General features: G+C 41.9%; 1 protein-coding gene across 9 annotated transcripts in view; it reads left to right on the forward strand.

The window, feature by feature from the left end:
• The first annotated feature begins 543 nt into the window (after positions 1-543).
• The window catches only part of LOC119966025 (protein quaking-like), a 145,206-nt gene continuing 128,736 nt past the window's right edge, over positions 544-17,013 (forward strand). For 5 of the 9 annotated variants that reach the window (XR_005460666.1, XM_038797178.1, XM_038797185.1 and 2 more), the window contains exon 1: positions 545-953. Coding sequence is in view for 7 of the 9 variants with exons in the window: in XM_038797178.1 (XP_038653106.1) it covers positions 812-953 (142 nt within the window). In the remaining 2 variants the exon portion in view is untranslated. Of the gene's footprint in view, positions 954-17,013 lie in introns of all 9 variants that reach the window. The other 4 variants (XR_005460665.1, XM_038797210.1, XM_038797218.1 and 1 more) reach the window with 2 other exon arrangements.

The raw sequence follows: 17,013 nt of genomic DNA on the forward strand, positions 1-17,013 counted from the left end.
AGTGACATGTTAGAGCATGCACTGCACAAAGCACCAATCAATTTTGTCAAAAAATCCAACACAGTCACTTAATTTCTGACTGGTTGCAATGATAAATGCTATCGTGTTCAACAGCTGTAAACATAAGTGCACATCCCTCAAATGTTTCTGCAGGAAAGATACATGCAAAAAACAAATGTTTGCCAGTTATACATGCATGTGAACAGCTTCAGATTATGATAGGAGAGAGAGGGGGCAGCAGAATGAAAACAAAACAATCTAAAGGGAATAATTTGTCTTTTGCTCTTGTCAGACAGCAGGCAGCAAGCAAGCAAGGACGTGCGCATGCGCAGCGGTGGAGGGGCGGGGAAGTGGGGGGGCGGGGTGGGCGGAGCAGCCGCCTTGCCACCTCAACCAAACTTGTCCAGAGACCTGGGTCCCGCCCCCTCGGCGGGCGGTGATTGGAAGTTCGGGGGGCAGGACCTGCCGCTGGCGCCGGCGCGGGACGGCGGCCGATTGGAGGAGGCGGCCCGTCAATCAAGGACACGTCAGGCAGCTCGGCAAGCAGGCTAGATGGATCCGGCTAGTTAAGGGCGGCGAATGTGTCGCCGTCGCGCTGAGGGGGGGAAAAAAAAAATCTTTTTTACAACACGCACTGGAGCTGAAGTGTTGGAAAGATCGGTGTGGGCGCCTTCAACTACAGGAGAACAAGACAAAAACTCCCAAGTCTTTTGGTAAAAACCCGCAGATAAATATTACATCGAAGTGCACACATATAGAGATATATATAAAAAAATATATAATTAGTCCTGAAACAAAGACAGTAAGAACTATGGTGGGGGAAATGGAAACGAAGGAGAAGCCGAGACCGACTCCCGACTATTTAATGCAGCTGATGAACGACAAGAAATTAATGTCGAGTCTGCCCAACTTTTGTGGGATATTCACGCATTTGGAGCGGCTGCTGGATGAAGGTATGTGTGTGTTTGTGAAGATATTCTTCAGAGAGAAGGGCCATTGACTCCCCCCCCCCCCCCCCCCGCTCCTTCCATCGGACACCCCAATATTTAACCTTCATCCCCTTCCCCATCGTTTTGTGAAAAAAAGTTCGCCAGAATTAAAGTTCTTTTTGTGTGTGATTTTATTTTAGCCCGACCGCTTCTTATCGGCGCCGCCCGCACTGTCTCTCCCCCACTCCTTTCTCAACCTGAACTCCTGTCCGTCACCCCCCGCCCAACTTAAAACGTCTAAATTTGATGTAACTAAAACAATCCGATATAATATTGCTAGGATTTCCCTGCAGTTGTGTGTATGCGTATATATATTTTGTAAGTTTGCTGCTAGTTTTAACAATTTCCTTCTCCCGTTTGAGATGTTATGACTGCATCTTTGGGTAGATGTTTGAAACTTTAAAAGTTGCGGTATACGGAGTTTTTTTTTCTTTAAAAAAAAATATCAGTTTTTCTCTCCGAGTTAGCGGAGCTGGAAAGCCAATAATCTTCACCCACCCACAGGTTGGAGAGTTTTTTTTGTTGGTTTGGTTTGCATGAACTGCTGCTCTACGGAGTTCGTTTGAAACTTTTTTTTAAACACCCCCCCCCCCCCCCCCCCCAAGAAGTAAGTGCGCAGTTCCCTGGAATTTTTCCAGAGGAAGTCGGGTCTTTTTCCTCCTCGGCGTGGGGGAAGCAAATCCATTCTTTGTGTTCGTTTTAGCCAAACTTTGGTTCTCTTTTTTTTCATGCTGTTGGAAACTATTGAGTTTTGTTTTAGTTTGTTGCATTAATTCTCGCAAACGAAAAAAAGTCACGCGTTAGTTTGTCGTCTCTTCTCTCTCCCCCCCCCCCCCCAAGACACATCCGAAAAGTGTGATGTCTCTACGTGTAACTTCAGTTCCAACACTAGGCTGCGCTAAACCATGTAAAACAAGATTCAGATTAGCCTTTGACGGATGCTTCCAGGGAGATGCTGAATGGATTTCCCAAATCACTGTCTTTGCAGTGAAAAAATGAATTAAATTAATCAGCGGGAGACTACTTACTCTTCGACCAATTGCATCAACTGATCTATTTCGAATAGGTTGAAACTTACATATTGCAACCTCCAATATTGCCTGGTGTATCAAAAGTGCAACTGGGTGTTAAATGGTGATCGTTTTGTTTGCTGTAACTACTGAATTGTTGCTTTTGTATGTATTTCTTAACACGTGCTTTGAATTAACTGCTTAGTAACTTGAGAGGATTACAGTAGCCAAATTCAGTCTATTAATTCAGCAAAGCTTCCTGTTAGTCAGGTTTTGATGGTTTTGCTGACCTTTGTCTATCACTTCTCTTTTTTTAATAAAAATAAACCAATAAATTCCCCCTCCCATCTTGTTCCTATTTTACGTGCAACTGAGCCTAGTCAGGACTGGTATTACACTGACTTAACATCAGTCCGTTGTGGAAACATGCATTTGTACAATAGCTGCTATTTTGGCGACTTTTGGATTTGCCCCTTTATCTTTCCAGCTGTTCAAAAGAAGTCGTAGCTTAGAAAAGGCATATTTGTGCATTTAATGTTTCTGCCTCTAGTACCGGTACCCTGATTCCATCTTCATATTTGGATTTATTGTCACGTGTACCGAGGTACAGTGAAAAGTATTGTTCTGTGTACAGTCCAGGGGTTTTGTACATAAAAAACATAGGACATCCAATAAATACACAATGTAAATACATAGACATTGGATGAAGCATGCAGAGTGTGGTACTACTCAGTAGAGAATATCCAATTCTGGTTTGAACCAAGTGTTTTTACCTCGACTTCCTTGTTATTGACAGATTTGTCTCTTTGTTTCTTTCCGGGTGTAAATGTTGTTGGCCTTCTAGCCATTCCAATGTCTGTCTTTTATTTTCAATTCTGGTTGTCACAATGCAAAATGTATGTAGTCTGACCAGGGTACTGTAAAGCTTGAAACTGAACTTTTGTAGATTTCTACATGTTCTAGATATGCATCTTGATCTTTTCTCTGTATTAAACTGCCCTGAGTTAATTTGGTCTGATTAATTTGTCCATACAGCGCACATTTGCTTTGCATTTGCCTATTAAATGGAGCTCGTCTTATTTCTGCTCTCCTTCCCATTACATAATTACTCGTCTGCATTTTGTTTTGCTATACCCTCTCATTTTACTGCTTTCCTTATGAATCTGAGGCCTGTTTCATTTAAGTGCAGGAAAAATCTGTTTTCCAAGCAACCGCACCTCCTGTCCACCCCCTATACCGCAGCTCTTGAATTTTTTTCTTAACTAGCTTATTTAGTTTCTAGATTTTAGTTGAATTTTGTTAATTTGGATTTCTTGAACGTTGGAACTTTTGGAAATCTTTAAACAAATTGATGTCAGCAGAGCCAAGATTTGTTGTAAACACTGCTCCATGCAACCCATGTGGCTCTCTTAAGTTGCAGTTATCCCTTCCAACATAACCCTGGAATTGTTTTAATAACATAATGCCTTTATTGACATGCTAATAGCTCTGCAGTTATCTGGACATCGTTTTTCTCAAAATAAAGCCGTTGTATTGCAAAAACTTCTTTTGAGTATGAACTTCGGTGAATAAATATTTTGAGTGAAAACTTGTCTGATCATGTTGCAATTTCTGATGCATTCTCAATCTTTTGTTCAAATTTCTCTCATAGACCATATATATTACCTATAGCATACTTTGTCATCATGCTTACCAGCAGGCTGCATTGATCATAAGTAAAGGTGGTTCTTCCTTTCATTTATCTATCATTCTTTCCCCCCACTCGCCTATTGTATTCAGTGCTATTATTTAAGTCATGAGCACGTTAAATGCGTCTACTATACATTTCAAAACAAATTTAGAGTGCCCAATTATTTTTTCCCAATTAAGGGGCAATTTAACTTGACCAATTCACCTACCCTGCACATCTGTTTGGGTCGTGGGGTTGAGACCCACGCAGACACTGGGACAATTTGCAAACTTCACAGGGACAGTGACCCAGGGCTGGGATCGAAACTGGGTCGAAACATGCTGCCCTTGGGTCTACTGTACATTGTGTTTGTTTACCGGTCTTGAAAAGCTGGAAATGGGAGTCCACTAGTGCTATTATACTATTGGGCAGACAATGAAAAGTCCAAAAATTGCCAAATCAGGCAAAAAAGACAAAACCTATCTCTCTGTTTCTGGAACCCACCTCTTCATTCACCTGAGGAAGAAGTTACACTCCGAAAGCCAGTGATTCAAAACAAACCTGTTGGACTAGCCTGGTGTTGTAAGACTTCTCCTTCTCTCCTCCAACTCTCATGCCTTCCCATTGTAACAGGAGCAGCTTTAGCACCTTGCAACCTGCAGAATTACTGAACAGGTTCAATTTAAGGATTGAGGTAACATGATCCTGATTTTTATTAATCTTTAGTGACTTCTAGCTTCTAATTATGACCCATTGAAATTTGTGCCTTTTCACAAATTTTTTAAATAGGTAGTATTTCCTCATTATTTTGTACAAGTGTGGAGGGTCCAAACTAAAACCTTCGTATAGAAAACCAGCAAATACTGCCGTTGCTTCCTCCCACAGCTAGATACTGATTGACTTATATTTGTTTCCAGAAAATAGGACTTGCTAAAGTCTTGTCAAACCAGAAGGCTTCAAAATGCCAGAGAGATGAGATTATTCACGACATGGGTAGTTTTTTTTTGTTTTGACTAACACTTGATCTGCTCTCTGTCTGCTAGCCTTTCTGGTTGTCACAGGTGAGGTGCAGTGGCAGTGTTTGGCCTGAAACTTGTAATTTTTTGTTGGTTGAAGGACAAGCCCATGACCTGATAGATCCACAGTTCTGCTTTGTTTCAAAAGCTGGATAATGCATCACGCATTCGACATTTTGCTGTGTTAAACATGGCACTATAGCTGAGGAAGGTGATTCAACCCATCTTGTCAACCCAGAATAGCTTTGCCATTGTTTCTCCCCCCCCCCCCCCAAATGTAGCGTACAGCTGTTTCTTAATTCCAGGTTTTCAATTTAATCTATCTGGAAGTCACTATTACTTCATTCATGGAGTAGCCTGGGATTCAGACTGAGTGACCAGCTCCCTTCAGCTGTAGCTTCCCTAGTATTGTCTCTGCCTGTTCATATGCTCACCTGACTGCCTGTGTCTGGAATCTTATGCAGTCATTTGAATTTTCATGGTGTTGGACAGCATATAAGTAATTCATGGTTTTTGACGTGACAGCTGAAAGTGGTTCAGCTGTTGCACGTTACAGTAGAATATTAACTATAGCTTTTTTGATGTAACTTGGGCAGCACAGGCTATTTTTTCCCATGACTGTGACTGCATGCAAGCATTCCAAAATCTGGCTTCTGAGAATTGGGTTCACATTAAGAGTTCATCACATAATATGATGCTTTCTAAATTACTGAAGATTTTCGGTAGTGTTTTTATTCTTTCATGGGATGTGAATGTTGCTGGTAATATTCACCATGCCATCATTTGTTGCCCATATCTAATTGCCCTTGAGATAATGGATGTCAGAATCCTGCATAAGCTGACCAGCTGCCTGTGTATTCTGGCCAATTATTCTATTCTTATCAGTGTTGGTAATGGGGCAAAGATCACAATGAAATTAAGAGATATGAAATCTTCAAGGGAAGATAGCTTGGCATTGAACACAGTAATAGCTGGAATGCTCTACTGCAGTGATAAATTTCAGCATGCTTTTCAGACAGTGGAATTGTTCATTGACCATCTGGTTTAGATAAACCTGCAAGTACGTGACTTTTTTTTTGATGGGGTGGTGAATTTTTTTTTGGTACATCACATGTTACTAATTGTTCAGCTGCAAAAGTTCTGATTATCACTTGCTTGCTTCATTTCTCATTGACATTCTAATTAATGTGAAAGTGAAAAAGTGGTGTAACTTCAAGCTCTGATTCTTGGCTTACACATTTTTCAAGAAGTACGTGTTTGTTGAATTTGGATGAAGTTTTAAGTAAAAGTGCTGCCAGTAATTCTCTCTTAAAGTCAATGTGATTATTGCTTTGTAAAAATATAGCACTTTATGTGAAGTCCGAACTTTGTTAACTGCAAAAACGCTTTAGAATCAATTTGAAGTCATTTCTCATGGTGTGATTTTGAGCCATTGCTTTTGCACATTTGGAGAGGGGTGTTCAATCAGAAAAGGAGTAGGGTGGCATGACAATCCAGCAGTGTCTTCATTCAACTTCACAACTTCCCATGGTTGGAGCTTGAGTACATGGGCCTGGATTACTAACCCAACGTTACTACCATCACAATGCTGTATTTCTTTTACGTTTGACATTTTTATTCCCTACCAGTAGTAGCTAGAATATTTATGTTGAGTGACTCCTGTTTTCTGCCAAGAGAAAAAAATGATTAATGTAAAAATTTACTGAATGATCTTTCCTCAAGATGTTTGGGATTACAATTGTGCTGATGCAGTAACACAGAATTTTATTTAACAGGCAACTAGCGGTGACTTTTAAAACCCAATGAAACCATTCTAAATTTTAGAAGAACAGTTGACGGCACTGGATGCTGCAAGTTATGGTTCCTGACAACGTTCCTGCAATAATACTGAAGTCTTGCATTCCAGCGCTAGCCATCCTTAACTAAGCTGTTCCAGAACAGCTACAACACTGGCATCTACCTGGCAATGTGGAAATTTGCCCAGGTATGTCTTGTTCACAAAAGGAAGAAAAATCCCACCTGGCCAATTACTGCCCGCCTAGTCTACTCTCAATTGTTTTAAAAAAATAAACCAATTCCTTTTTCCAATTGAGGGACAATTCAGTGTGGCCAATCCATCTACCCTGCATATCTTTGGGTTGTGGGGGGCGAAACCCATGCAAACATGGGGGAGAATATGCAAACTCCACACGGACAGTGATCCAGAGCTGGGATCGAACCTGGGACCTTGGCGCCGTGAGACAGCAGTGCGAACCGGTGCGCCATCGTGCTGCCCTAGTCTCATCCATTAGGTAAGTAATGGGCAGTGCTATTGTGCAGTTTGTACACAGCAATAACCTCACTGATCCCCTGTTTGGTTTCTGCCAGGGCCACTCTGCTCCTGGCCGTACAGCTTTGGTCCAAACTTAGTGAAGTGAGAGTGACTGACTCTGGCATCATGACAGTGTGGCATCAAGAATCCCTAGCAAAATTGAAGTGAATGGGAATCTGGGTGAGAGTCCCAGATAGCGTAAAGGAAGATAGTTGTGATTATTGGATGTCAATCAGCTCTGTCCCAGGATGTTTCTGCAGGAGTTCCTCAGGGCAATGACTAGTGCTGTAGGTCCATCTGTGTTCAGCAGCTTCACCTTCCCTCTATCATGTTAAAAGTGGCATTGTTCACCATTCACGGTGACTCATCCTGAAACAGTCCATGTCAATGTGCACCAAGACCTAGAGAATATTCAGGCTTGGGCTGCTAAGAGGCAAGTAACATTGACACCACACAAATGCCAGACATTGAGCATCTCCAACAAGAGAGAATCTTGGGGTGGCACAGTTGTTAGCACTGCTGCATCATGGTGCCGAGGATGTATGTTTGGTCGCAGCCCCGGTTCACTGTCTGTGTGGGTCTCACCCTCGCAACCCAAAGATGTGTAAGGTAGGTAGATTGGCCAAGCTGATTTTCCCGTAATTGAAAAAATTTGGGGAAAAAATATTCTGGGTGTATTGTTATTGATAGAAACTGAGCTGGACTAGCCATATAAATACAGTAGCTACAAGATCAGGTCAGAGTGGAAACTCCATGGTGTGTATCTCAGCACCTTACTTTCCAAAGCCTATCAATCATCTACAAGGCACAAGAGTTAAGGGAAATTAGTGATTGGCAACAAAGATTTACCGCCAGTGACGCCCGCATCCTGTGAAAGAAGTTTTCAAAAATTTGAAGACTTATTTTTACTTCAGTCATGCTACTCTGTTTGCTTGATTTAATTCTAACTCAGTCATGCAATCTAAAATACTTTGTTTTGCTGACATGTTGCGGTCCTTCACCTTTTTCCTTCCATTATTTTGGTTGCAACAATGGTTTCATTGATTTTCACCGCCACCGTCTCTCTTCTCCCTCACCCGAACACACATTTTAAAGCAGCAGTGCATTTGGTACCAAATGATTTACTTTAAGAATGCCTTCCATTGTCCTGTATTCAGGAGTAACTAGGAAATGGGGGGGAAATGACTGCAATTTCAAAATGGTGAAGGGTGAGCTGAGAGAGTAAATGGCTTTTTTAAAAGTTCTGTTTTGACATTCCAAGCAATCATATTAAATGGACTATTAGAATTAACATTATCATAAAGGTTGCTTCTTAAATCTCCTGCCAAATAATTGGTAAATTAGCATAGTCCAGATGGAAGCTCTGAATATCTGCTGATATCGACACCATTCTTTTGCAACCAGTGTTTAAATCTGTTGCTTTGCAGTAGGTAGCTTCTTATTTTGATAATGGATTTTCAACATTGTTGCATTACCTGACATCAGTTAATCATAATATTAATCCTCATTGTGCAGCTAGCCTTTTATGCCGACTTGCATAAGTCTGCATTTAATTGCACTTGGAAAATTAGAAACATTGTTGACCTATTGTGAGGAGGTGGTGCAGGCATTGTGGTATTGCCACTGGATTAGTAAACCAGAGACCAAGAGTAATGCTCTGGGACCCAGGTTCAAATCCCGCCACTGCAGATGGTGAAATTAGAAGTAAATAAAAAATCTGGAATTAAAAGTCGAGTGATGACCATAAAACCGTTGCCGATCGTCATTAAAAAAAACCCATCTGGTTCACTAATTTCCTTTTAGAGAAGGCAATTTGCTGTCCTTACCTGGTCTGGCCTACATGTGACTCCAGACCCGCTGCAACATGGTTGATTCTTAACTGCCCCCTCAAGGGCAATTAGGGATGGGCAATAAATGCTGGCAGAAGCAGCGATGCCCACATCCCATGAACGAATGCAAAAAACAAACTTCTGCCACCTTTCTGCTCTTTATTCCTTTATCTGCAGTCCACTTCAAGTGCCTATGAAGGCAACACATTGCCAGTAGTTTCTCTTCCTCTGCCCATATTCTGGTGCACCCCTTCTCCATTCTTGTTGTTTGTTTTACATGTTATGTCGTGGTGACTTCCAAGGCTTTGAGACAGCAGCCTCGTGTAGGCTGGTATGTTTTCACACCCACTTGATTTCATAGCTGTTGCTGTTATTTGACATTGAGTTCTGGGTGGCCTGTAAATCTCGTGTCATATGTTGATAAAACTGGTATGAACTTACTGCTACAACCTTTAAACAGATTCCTTTGGCTGCCACCTGTCTTCAGCTGAAAAGCCTGTGTCATCTTGGCCCTGAGCCGTGTCCCTCTGCGAACCTGATCAGTCTTCCGTCTTAAAAAATATTGACTAAGTTCCCACTTACATGCGTTTTTGTTTTTTATACTGTCACAGGACTGGCTAAGTTCGCATTTATTGCCCATCCTTAATTGCCCTTGAGAAGGTGTTGCTGAACCTCTTCCTTGAACCACTGCGGGCCATGTGGCGTAGGTACACCCACTGTGCTATTGGAGAGTTCCCCGATTTTGAATCAGCGCCGATGAATGAATGGCAACAGAGTTCCAAGACAGAATTGTATGGGGCTTGGAGGGGATTTGTAGGTGGTTGTGTTCTCATGCATCCGCTGCCCTTCAGGGTAGAAGTGGTTCAAAGTTTGGAAGGTGCTGTTGAAGGAATCTTGGTGAGTTGTTGCAGTGCATCGTGTAGGTGATACACTGCTGACACTGTGCGGTGGTGGAGGGAGTGTAAGAAGGCATTATTTGGGGAGGAGTGGCACAGTTGTTAGCACTGCAGTCTCATGGTGCTGAGGACCCAGGTTCGATCCTTGTCCTGGGTCACTCTAAATTTTTTTATTTTTTTTAGAGTACCCAATTTATTTTTCCAATTAAGGGGCAAATTAGCGTGGCCAATCCACCTAGCCTGCACATCATTGGGTTGTGGGGATGAAACCCACGCAAACATGGGGAGAATGTGCAAACTCCACACGGACAGAGAGCCGGGATCGAACCTGGGACCTCAGCACCGTGTGGCAGCAATGCTTGCCACTGTGCTACGGTGCTGCCTGGATCGGTGCAGATCAGAGGCAGAATGGCCTCCAGCACTGTAGGAATTCTATGACTTGTGCCTTGTAGATGGCGGATAGGTTTTGGGGAGCCAGAAGGTGTGTTACTCCCCACAGACTGCAGCCTTTGACTTGCTCTTGTAGCCACAGTAGTTTCAGTGATGGCAATGCCATTGAATGTCAAGAGGAGATGGATTGGATTCTCTGTTGTTGGAGATGGCTATTGCTTGTCACTTGTGTGGCACAATAGATGCTTATCACTTATCAGTCCAAGTGTGAATGTTGGCCAGGTCTTGCTGCATTTGGACATGGACTGCTTTGGGTGCTGAACATCATGCAATCATCAGCGAGCATCCCCACTTCTGACATTATGACGACGGTTGGGCCTCAGACACTTTCTTGAGGAACTCAGCAGTGATATCCTGGAACTGAGAATATTTAACTCTGGCAACCACAACAGTCTTCCTTTGTGCCAAGTACAACTCCAGATGGTGATCACTGCAACAAATACTGTCATAAACAGATATATGTGCGACATTTAGATTGGTAATGACGAGGTCAAGTAGGTTTCTTTTGCTTACGTACCACCAACCCAGTCTAGCAGCTACGCCCTTTAGGACTTGGCCAGCTCAGTCAGTAGTGATGCTTCTGGGGCAGCAAGGTGGGTTCAGTGAGTTAGCACTGCAACCTCAGCGCAGACGTCGCAGGTTTGATCCCGTCTCTGGGTGACCGCCCGTGTGGAGTTTGCACATTTTTCCCCGTGTTTGCGTGGGCTTCGCCCCCACCGCACAGAAGATATGCAGGGTAGGTGGATTGGCCATACTAAATTGCCCCTTAATTGGAAAGAAATGAATTGGGTACTCTAAATTTTTTTTAAAAGTAGTGATGCTACTGGTCCTCTTATCGTGATAAATATTGAAGTTCCTCAACCATTTCAGGCAATTTCCTTGCCCATATTTAACCTTGGGACTACATTGGGTGCAGAATTGATTTTAAGAACTGACAGGGCAACTCTTGTCTATGTATCACTGTGCTAGCCTCCTCTGATGGGTCTGTCTTGACGATGGCACAGGTCGCACCTAGAGATGCTGATCCTGGGAAAATGCCATATGGAATCATACTCAAAAGAATCGTATCTTAGCAGACAATGTCAGGCTGTTACTTGACTAGGTTGTGGGGCAGCTTTCCCAATTTTGGCATAAGCTCCTTTCAATGAGGAATTTGCAGTGTTGACAGGTCGGGGGTGCTGTTACCATTTCTGGTGCCTTGGTCGAAGCCAGGTGGCCTGTTTTGTTTTGTTCCTTTTAGAACTTGTAATGGTTTGATACAACTGAGTTGCTAGCTTGCTGTGTGTTTTTGAGTGATATGTCCCTCAAGGACATTCGTGACCATCGAGAATGGCTTCATGGTCACCATTACCAAGGCAAACTTTTAATTCCGGATTTATGACTTGAATTACAATTCTACATGTGCCATGGTAAGATTTGAACCTGTGTCTCCAGTGCCTTAGCTTGGGCTGCTGGGTGGCTAGTGACATTACCACTTTGTTGCTTTACATTGCTTAAGTCAATGCACTAATTAAGCGGTTTCTTTGTTTCTGTGCTGCATAATCTGTAATTCTACGTCAATCGAATAATTTAAATAACACACAAAATGACTGAATTAAGAGCCCTCTGTTCTAATCCCACTACAATCAACCTCTTTCACATCTCACTGGTGTTTTGGCACAGTATCATAGTGGCTAGCACTGTTGCTTCACAGCGCCAGGGTCCCAGGTTTGATTCCCAGCTTGGATCACTGTCTGTGTGGAGTGTGCACGTTCTTCCGTGTCTGCTGGGTTTACTCCAGGTGCTCCGGTTTCCTCCCACAAGTCCCAAAAGACATTCTGAATTCTCCCTCTGTGAACCTGAACAGGCACTGTAGTGTGGTGACTAGGGGATTTTCACTGTAACTTCGTTGCTGTGTTAATGTCTATATGTGGCAATAATAAATAATGTTATTACTACCTCAGGCGTTTTTTAAATAAGTGTTGCTATGTCCACTCTCTGCTTCTTCTTCCAGTTCCCAATTAATTTGAAATGAAATGAAAATCGCTTATTGTCATAAGTAGGCTTCAAATGAAGTTACTGTGAAAAGCACCTAGTCGCCACATTCCGGTGCCTGTTCGGAGAGGCTGGTACGGGAATTGAACCATGCTGCTGGCGTGCGCTGGTCTGCTTTAAAAGCCAGCTATTTAGCCCAGTGTGGTAAACCCAGCCTGTATTTCAGCTGTTATGCCCTCATCTGGAGTCTTCTCATTTCAAAAGGCTTTAAAGGCCACCGTTGACCCCTTTTCCCTGTCAGTGCTTCCCCTTCCCAATTGGCTTTTTGACTTTTCTTTGTCTTTTCTGAAAACTGTTGAATGTTTTCTTCACTGAGCGCTATACCGTCACAAATTATATCATATTGTAGTTGAAAAACAGACCAGGATTGCATTTTATTTAACCAAAGCACCTACGAATCTGTCATTTTTCAGGTGAGCGGCAAATAAAAGGAGCCATGTAGATGGAGAAGTTAATTCCTGGTGTGTACACAGCTCCATTTTTTCAATACAGGTGATAGATGGTGTTTGAGTATTGTCTTTTTATCCCCAATTCACACTGCCTCAAAAATGGTTGCCTGGGAGACACTAAAATGATACCTTGCCCTCTGACAGATGAACAGAAACTGGCAGTGGGTGCCAGTGTCTTGTGGATTGTGTGAATCGGTACCAGACAATGCGGTGAATTTGCTTATTGAACGGTAAATGCAGAGAGCTCTTTTGTGACCGTTAATGTAGGAGCGTGTAGCACACAGATACGGACTTTTAACTGATAGATGTTGAGCAGCAATATGACTGCAAGAATGAAATTGATAATTGTAGTTCTGCAGTTTTCTACTGCTTATCATTCCAAAACCAGCTACAAAAATAGATGATTAATTTTGAGCTCAAATTCTGCTCAAGTTTTTTGTCAAATAAGCAATAAATAGCAATAAGCTTCAGCATTCAAACATTTCCCTGCGCCCTAATAAGTGCCTGATTATTCGTACAGTTCAGAGGAGCCGGTTTTCTGAACATGTTCCTTATTGTATTGCTTAAATATACTCCTGTGAATTTAAAACTACATGTGCAATCATAATTTTTATTGTCAAACAAACAGCAGGACAACTGAGAAAATCATTGGGTCTGCAATATAGATCAGAGCATTGCACACAAAGTATTATCTGGAGTGACTTTGGGAAATATATCAAGTGAATGTGGAAACTAGATTTAGTTCAAGGTCGCCCTTTTCAATAGTCTATTGTTGAACCAATTTTTCTGAATCATTAACAAAAGAGTGTGAATGCCGTCCATGACTATTTATGACTTGCACCTCCACCTTGTTCCTTGGCAGATCTGCTACTCCGTGCATGTCCTGGGATGTTGCTGACTAGGATTTACTGCTGTTTTCTCCTTTTGCTTCCCAACGAAAGGTGGGAACGCATTACTGAACAAGACAGTATATTAGTCTACTCTATACGGTTTGTTTTCTCCACTTCATGAATTGAGGGAAGTACTGAGCCTCCACTTGGAAGCTACCCAAAATAGCATGGTTGAAATAAGCTTATTGTTTGAGAAGATCAGTGGCCTACCAATATACCACTAGACCATTCCTGAAAGATCAAAGCAAATAACTCTGAATGCTGAAATCTGAAACAAAAACTGGACAATCTTAACAAGTCTGACAGCATCTGTGGAGTGAGAAGGGAGCTAACGTTTTGAGTCTGGATGACCCTTTGTCTAAGCCAGCAATGGGTGAACATTGACAGATGGCAGTTGTGATTGTGATCCCCATTGATCCTTGAAGTAGAATAATGGCATTATCTGTATTCCCCTCCCTCCTGGTAATGTTGACTGAAGAATTACAAATAGCAATTAGTCAGCCAGCTTTGAAGTCATTGTGATGTGAAAGAATAGCTCCATTCTTAAGCAAATTGGGTTTCTATGTAACTCATTATAAAATGTAGATATCTGGAGGTATAGATATTAGTTCAGATTTATTATGAATGTGGTTATAGCCATATTTTGTCAGGTTTTTGTCAAGGTTTCCGTCTCAGTGATGTAAAGTAAGAGCTTTTCATTTGCATTTATGGATTTATTATGGTTTCACCACTGGTAACTGGAAATTTGGGTTGTATTATGTGACATAAAAATGGAGCAGGAGTAGATCTGGCCATTGAGCCTGCTCTGTCATTCAGTATTATCATGGCTAACGTGGGCTTCACCTTGACTCTCTCTCTCTCCCCCACGCCCCATATCCCTTGATTTCCTGAGACGAATAATGCCTGTCCCAGCCTTGAATGGATTTCACGACCGAGCATTCCTAACCTCCTTGGGAAAGGAATTACAAATATTCACAACCCTTTGAGTGAAATGTTTTCTCCTCATCTCCGCTCTAAATGATGGGCCCTTATTCGGAGATCATGCCCCCTAGTTTTAGATTCTCTGACCAATGGAAGCAATTCTTAACATCTGCCCTATCGAGCCCCTTAAGAATTTTGTAGGTTGCAATGAGATCACCCCTCATTGCTCTTAACGAGAGGAAATGAGCCCAATTTACTCAGCCCCTTGTCATAGGACAACCCCCTAATCCCAGGGTCCAACCTTTGCTGTACGACCCCCAGTGCAAGTATATCCTTCCTTAAATCTGGAGACCAAAACTGCACACCATATACTCCAGGTGCCGTCTAACTAAAACCTCGTCCAACTGTAAAATACTTATTCTTGTACTCCAATCCTCTTGCAGTAAAAGCCAACATGCCATGCCTTTTGCCTTCCTTAACTTGGTCTCAATTTTGTGTGGTTAAACGCATGGAAATTTTGTTATTTAGTGTTGCGGCCCTTGCGAAGAAAGATTCCAACTTCAACAAAAAGCCTCTGGCTTCAGTTTAATCTTTAACCTGTGTCATAAAATATATTTGTTCGTAACGTTGGCCATTTCTGGTTGAATTAGCTACTATAATTGAAACACATTTTCAGTGAGAAATATCATTCAAGCCGTTGAATCTTGACTAATGGAAGGAAACTGGTTATAGATTATGTTGACTAGTAAGGTTTTCTACCGTGCCTTTGACATCCTTGTATGATTCGAATTGTGTGGACTATAGTTAAGTTGCATGTGGGATTGTTTAAAAACAGAAAATAATTGGAAATACTGTGCAGGTCAGGCAAATTCTGTCTGGAGAGAAATGGGTAGCATTTTGGGGCTGGTGACTTTTTTATCAATAGTGTTTCTTGCTCGACAGATGATGCCCGACCTGACTATTTCCAGCATGTTCTGTTTGGATCACATTTTCAGCAGTCACAGACTTTGCTTTTGTATGGAATAAAAAAAAAACACAATCATGTTTTTTGCCACACATACTTGTGTAAAAGTTGAATTTTAACACCAATCTTTTAGGCCAGATGAAATTAGTTAACTTTTACATGGCCATTATTTTCATGTGGTTGATGTGCATCTTCAGTTGGGCTAAGTGAAATCTAGAAAAGACAGTTGGAATAAAGTAAAAGCCAACAGCACCAAAGAAATCATATGAATGATCTACAAAATATTTAATTGTTTGCTGGTTCTAGTTTCATTAGTGTTTATGCAATTGCAATGAACCTAAATCATTAGCATTTCCAGGATTGTGTTTTGGTTCTGAAAACTTTGGGCATTGTTCCCTGACGAGCAAAATGTTGACTTTTAACATGAGGTATATGAATAATTACACTTTCTATGGCCCAAATCATGGGGTTGACTTATAGTAAATAAGATCAACATTTACATACGTATTTGTGGTAGTTGGCAAACTTCACTTCTGAATAGGCTTTTCCCCGTTAATAATCTTTATTAGTGACCCAAGTAAGACTATAAGACATAGGAGCAGAATTAGGTCACTCAGCCCATCGAGTCTGCTCCGCCATTCAATCATGGCTTATATTTTTCTCATTCCATTCCCTTTCTCCTGCCTTCTCCCCATTACCTCTAATCCCCTCATTAATCAAGAATCTATCTATCTCTGTCTTAAAGACACTCAGTGATTTGGCCTCCACAGCCTTCTGCAGCAACAAGTTCTACAGATTCACCACCCATTGGCTGAAGAAATTCCTCCTCATTTAGGATTTAAAGCATCGTCCCTTTTAGTCAGAGATTGTGAACTCTGGTTCTAGTTTTTCCTACAAGTGGAAACATCCTCTCCACATCAACTCTATCCAGGCTTCACAGTATCCTGAAAGCTTCAATAAGATCCCCCCCTCATCCTTCTGAACTCCAACGAGTACCGACCCAGAGTCCTCAATTTTCCCTTATGCGACAAGCTCTTGATTGCAGGGATCATTCTTGTGAAGCTCCTCTGGACACTTTCCAAGGCCAGCACGTCCTTCCTTAGATACAGGGCCAAAAACTGCACACAATACTCTAAATGGGGTTTGACCAGAGCCTTATAAAGCCTCAGAAATACATTCCTGATCTTGTATTCTAGCCGTCTCGACACGAATGCTAACATTGCATTTGCCTTCCTAACTGCCGACTGAACCTGCACCTGTTAACCTTAAGAGAATCGTGAACAAGGACTCCCAAGTCCCTTTGTGTTTCTGATTTCCTAAGCATCTCCCCATTTAGAAAATAGCCTATGCTTCTATTTCTCCTTTCAGTGCATGACCTCATACTTTTCCACATTGTATTCCATCTGCCACTTTTTTTGCCCACTCTTCTAGCCTGCCCAAGTCCTTATGCAGCCCACCTGCTTCCTCAGTACTACCTGTCCTTCTACAGATCTTTGTATCTGCAAACCTAGCAACAATGCCTTCAGTTCCTTCTTCCAGATCATTACGTATACTTACATTAACACTGCAATGAAGTTACTGTGAA

This window comes from Scyliorhinus canicula, chromosome 1 (assembly GCF_902713615.1).
Source record: "Scyliorhinus canicula chromosome 1, sScyCan1.1, whole genome shotgun sequence".
Taxonomy (NCBI): Eukaryota; Metazoa; Chordata; class Chondrichthyes; order Carcharhiniformes; family Scyliorhinidae; genus Scyliorhinus; species Scyliorhinus canicula.